The following is a 5,557-nucleotide window of genomic DNA, read 5'->3' on the forward strand; positions in this document are numbered from 1 at the left end:
GCTGCCGCCGGGAGGAGGGGCTCGGGCAGCGGCGGCTGTGCCGCGCCCGCACCACCACTGCCAGCACCATCACCGGCAGCGGCAGTAGCAGCAGGAGGAGCGCCGGCAGCGCGATGGGGTAGCGGCGGCGATGGCGGAGCCGGCGGAGCTGCAGCAGGAGTCAGTGGTGCGGTTCCTGGCGGCGCGGGGCGGGCGGGCGCGCAACGCGGAGCTGCTGGAGCATTTCCGGGACTGGCTGAACCCCGCGGAGCCCTCCCGCCGCGCCGCCGCCCGGCATCGCTTCAAGGAGGTGGTCAACGCAGTGGCCACCGTGCGCCAGGAGCCCGGCACCGGCGTCAAGTACGTGCACCTCCGCCGCCGGTACTGCGCCCCCGAGCCCCCCGCTGCCGCCCCCCTGACCCCCGGGCAGCAGGAGCCGGCGGCGGAGAACAGCGTGAATCTCCCGAGCCCGCCGCCCTCCCCACGGGCAGGCGCTAAGGAGACACCGCCGGCAACAGGCGAGGATGCCGGCAGCCGCCCGCAGCCCCCGGGGCAGCGGGGCGAGCCGCCCCGGCCGAGCCCGGCGGTGGCTGGAAGCCAGCGGAGGGGCTCCCGGCGGGGGCCACCGCCCGGGCGCGGCGAAGGCGGCGGCGGCGAGGAGACCGCGATAGCGACGGGCCCGGGGCGGCCCCTGGCGACGGAGGAGGCGGGGGCGGCGGAGGGAGCGCCCGGGGCGGCGGCGCAGGGCGGCGGCCGGCGGAGCCTGCGGGAGGCGGCGCGGGGCAGCTCCCCCCAGCTGAAGCGCGGCGCCCTCCCCGGCGGGGGCCGCGGCCGCGACTCGGACAGCGCCTCGGTGGCCTCGTCCTCCGCCGAGGAAGAGGGGAGCACCACCGGCTCCGTGGCATTGGACCCCCTGGAACACGCTTGGATGCTGTCGGCCTCGGACGGGCGGTGGGAGAGTCTGGAGGGGCTGCTGAGCTGCGAGCCGGCGCTGCTCTGCAAGCGGGACTTTATCACCGGCTTCACAGTGCTGCACTGGGCCGCCAAGCACGGGCGGCAGGAGCTGCTGGCCACGCTGGTCAACTTCGCCCAACGGCACGGGCTGCCTGTGGACATCAACGCCCGCACGAGCGGCGGGCACACGGCGCTGCACATCGCCGCCATGCACGGCCACGCCGAGGTCGTGAAGCTGCTGGTGGGAGCCTACGACGCCGACGTGGACATCCGCGACTACAGCGGGCGCAAGGCTGCGCAGTACCTGCAACACGGCACCTCGGGGGACATGCGGAACCTCGTGGGGGCCCTGGAGGAGGAGGAGGAGGAGGAGGAAGGGAATGCTGGCAATGGGAGCGGGCGCTGGAGGCTCTCCAAAGTGTTGCCATCTAATCTCATGAACTACCGGCTCTCCCATCACCATCACGGCGCTGGGGAGGAAGCTGAAGGTACGGATGGGGCAACGGTGCCGGGCAGAGGCAAGGAGATGACCAGGAAGGCCTCTGGCAGCGGACGGATGAAGCCTCGGCTTAATAAGATCCGCTTCAGGACTCAGATCATCCACAACACGCCCTCCTTTCGTGGTGACGCTGAGGAGGAAGAGCATGAGGAGAAATCCCTGAAATCGTCATTCAAGCTCAGGCCAAAGTCCAATGTGTTTGGATAAGGCCAGGGAGCAGGAGGTCTGGGAGGTGGATGCACGGACCAAAGTGCCCTCAGGTGTAGCACAGAAGGTGAGGCAGGTACGAGTGGGTGCTCATCTACACTCGTGGACGCTGGCCAGAAGGGTCCTGAGTATCTTGCTTTAACTCTCGGTTCGGCGTGGTCAGTGAGCCCAGCAGGTCAGCAGGGCTCTGGGAGCTCACTGCTCCTGGGAGCAGCAGCTGCTTCAGCCGAGCCCTCAGAGCTGAAATGGGAGGCAGTGGGTGGGTTGAGAAACACTGGGGTGTTTAAAAGCTGTGCTCCTTTCTCTCTAAAAGCAGGCTTTGGGATCGTAAACCTGTATTAGTGGATCTACTAGGATTAGTGAAGTGAGTGGGGGAAAGAAAAGTGCAAATGCTTTACTCTTACATTATCAACTGGTACTATAAACTATCAGCAAACAACTTGCTATGGCAGAAGAACACCTCAGTAATATACAAGTATACCTTAAGTTTCTCTTTAACAGCAATACCACCTGGCACAGTGTGGAGTTGGGTACACAAAATGAGATGGTACAGAATGGTTTCCTGTCAGAATCCAAGCTTCAATCCATCAAAGAGTTGAGCCTGTGTTGACTTTATGCATTGAAAATTGCTTGATTTGACATCATGAATATATTATTTGAAAAAATAATAATCCACTGCACTGCAAGCAATGAATAAAGTTAACCATGTGCAGAAATCTTTGCTGTCTGAGATACTACTGAGCTTGCTTATCGCTGTTGGAATACTAAAACAAGATAATAGAAGCAAAGCATTTTTATATCTATTTGGTATCTTATGTTTTGTCTTAGACAAAGCAATTTTATTTTAATCACTGTGAATTCTCAAGTGCCAGACCTAGCGCAGTTCCAGTTATTAAGTCTGGTCAATTCTTGTTAATGTTCTTTGTGTAACTCACTGCATTTAAAATCAGAAAACCATGTTGTATGTGTTACCTGTGAAAGTCATTCTCTTAGAATAAAAGAGCACAGGCTCCATTGCATGAAATCTTCATGAAACTCTAATATGGTTCTGTAATGTAATAGGTACTGGTCTGTGTTTGCTGTGTTCCAATCCCATCAACTTACACTGTGTGGAAATAGAGAAAAAAGGGGAAGAAAACAAAAAAAAGGAAGGCGTGTGAATTTATGCGTAGGGTGAAAAACTAAAACTCCAAAACCCAATCCCTGTTTATCATTCTGAATGAAGCAGCATAATTACAGATTCTAGTTAAGTGGTGGCAGTGGTGTTTGAGTTCTTTTAAACCTATATTTCTAGAGAAGCGATAGCCAAGGCTTTGAAATGTTGTTTGACAGCCTAGTGAGTCTTAATCTGATTGACGAGCCTATCCGTCTGCTAAAGCTTTCGGAAAGCTGGAATCTTGTTTCTCTGCTTTAAAGGTAGGAGTTCCAGTGAAATCTAGGAGGCAGATTTATATCCATATTCTGCTTTCCTTAAGAGCTGAGGTATTGAGCTGACCCTGGATCTCTGTTTAGTTGTTAAAGTATGGCCAGTTTCAATGCAGCATCTGTCAAAGCACGTTTCAAGTTGGCTTCCTTAAGGTGCATGTGCCTGCCTGGCCTGTAGCTAACCAAAAGTAGATAGGTTTTGACATGTTAAAATCCAAATTTGAAACACTGATTAAATGCATGCCACAAGCTGTAGAACACCTCACAGGAAAACTGCTGCTGGGAGTGTTGCTTTTGAGATAACAGCCAGGTCTCTGTGGCTGTTGCTAATGACTTATATTTCTTGTAGCGACGGGAAGGAAGTGCTTCAGATGCATTGGCATCAGACTTTCCATGCAGATAAACAACCAGTTTCTGCACTTCATATCAAGACCTAATAAATGACAGTGTTTGCACAGGCATGCAAGTGACATTAAACTATTTCTGGAAAAAGCTGCATTAAAAATAATATAGAACCTCTGCATAGGTGCTGGTCATTGCTTCTGTGCAAGAAGACTAGAAATTATAGAGAGGTTCAGCTTTAGTTTACAATTTATAAGCTATAATGTTATAGATTTCATGTGCCTTCAATTTGGGTTGGTTGCCTCAAATGCAATGGATAAGCTCAGTCTTGCAAAGCGCTTTTTCTTTATGTCTGTGGAACGGGACCAGAAATTTTCCCTCAGTCCTCCCTGTTTAAACTGTACACCCGTGCAGTGGGGTGTCTGAAACAGGGAGGATTAATCATACATATTATGATTCTGTTGTAACAGAAAAGATAATTAGATGGCAAAGTCTTAAACTTTCCCCTGCAAGATAAATAGCTTTTTAGACTTCTGTAGGAGGGAGGTTTTCTGACTGAACACTTAGAACATGAGTATTCTTCAGTATGGGCACATCTGAATTGAGCACATATTCCATGCAACTACTGATGTCCAAACCTTATTAAAGTTGTTTTCTGCTTTGAGAGTTTATGGTTCTTTCATACAGGCTGTTGGGTGAAGTGTTTATCTCTTCACATGCAAATAGCAAAGAATTGCACAAAAATACCAAGTCTTAGACAGCTATTGGGTTCTAGGGAAATAATATTAGGATTTTGAATAGAGCATACCTTGGATTTTTAGAGATTAACTGGAAGATAATGTTATATAATACAGTAGAACTTTTCATCATTTTTCAAGTTCTCTTAATAATTTGCAAAGATGTGTCATTTATATCATTATTTGAAGTATCAAAGTGAAATTGCTGGTCCACTGATACTGTTTAGCCGTCAGTTAATGAAATTTCACCATAATGATCCAAAGGTCTTTGCAAGGTGGGGTGCAACAGAGCAAATATCTCTTTTGGTGTTTGAGATAGAGAAAAGAATGGCTGGATAACCACTCATGTCTCTCTGCGCTATGGGCATAAAGCACTTTGATTTCACATTATGACTTGTCACATTCCACATGGTTACTTTTTATAATAGACTTAAAACTTAATGAGGTATTTTTTGTTTTGAGGTAGGGAAGACTTGATGCCGTATTTCAGTATATTTACAGTCTAAAGGTATGCTTGAGTCAAATATTTTGGATACATTGCCTAGAAAGATGTGACTGAAATGTGACTGAAATAAAGTTGTATGGTACAGAAAACTGGAGCACTTACTGGTATCTTTTTAATGGTACGCCTGAATGTGTTTGTTCACTTTTTATCATGGTGTGTAAGGCAGCAAACTGTAATGTAACATGTGGTATCTTTTTTTTTTTTTTTTTTTGTACTTTATGTTCAAGAAATTTTAAAGGCCTGGAAGCCTGTTGGGTTTTATTAATACACTTTTTGTGGTTGTCTCTCTGAATGGTTATGAGTTGAGAATCTGTAAGCTTTAGTTTTACGAAATAAAAAGAGCCCGTGAATGCTCTGAATTGGCTCCTGTACGCTACATACTTAGTTTTAACACCAATATGCACCTATCTACTGGTTTGTGTTGTTTTTTTTTTCATTATCAGGATGTTTGATGCTGTCTAGCACTCAAGCAGTAAGACATGGAAAAATACAGTAAAGTTGTTTGCAAGACAGTAACATTTTTCTTTGGCAGCTACTTTCTAATAACTCATGTCAATTTAAATGAAGAAGCAACAATTTTTGTTGTAGACAAATATGTCTAAATAAGGGCCTGAGAGAGTGGTATTGCTTAACTTTAAATAGTATACTGACCTTACTTCTGTGCTGCTTAATATTTCTGACCCTGGAAAGACTAATACTAGTTTTAGTCACTGTATAAAGGTCAACACCTAATTAAAAAGGGTTTAGGATTAAGGTATTTTGTAATGTGTCTTAACTACAGCTGGTGGCTACTGTAAAGGGAAGTTTAATCAGCGAGCTAGACTGTGGGATTTTGGTGTATCTAAAAATTCTCTGAAGCTATGTTAAAACCTCATGTGGCCAGTAGCTCCTAACAGACATCCAGATTTT

The 5,557-nt window shown here is 48.3% G+C and overlaps 1 protein-coding gene across 1 annotated transcript; it reads left to right on the forward strand.

Moving 5' to 3' along the window:
• The first annotated feature begins 25 nt into the window (after positions 1–25).
• On the forward strand, positions 26–5,003 carry SOWAHC (sosondowah ankyrin repeat domain family member C). Its single transcript, XM_009085727.4, has one exon. It carries the CDS (start codon positions 131–133, stop codon positions 1,637–1,639), a length of 1,509 nt encoding a protein of 502 aa, XP_009083975.3. The 5' UTR covers positions 26–130; the 3' UTR covers positions 1,640–5,003.
• Positions 5,004–5,557: the final 554 nt, after the last annotated feature.

The sequence above is a fragment of the Serinus canaria genome, chromosome 1, assembly GCF_022539315.1.
Source record: "Serinus canaria isolate serCan28SL12 chromosome 1, serCan2020, whole genome shotgun sequence".
Classification (NCBI taxonomy): domain Eukaryota; kingdom Metazoa; phylum Chordata; class Aves; order Passeriformes; family Fringillidae; genus Serinus; species Serinus canaria.

Bases quoted from the DNA above. Each gene is read 5' to 3' on its own strand.
- SOWAHC (XM_009085727.4), top strand. From the start codon at position 131: ATGGCGGAGCCGGCGGAGCTGCAGCAGGAGTCAGTGGTGCGGTTCCTG.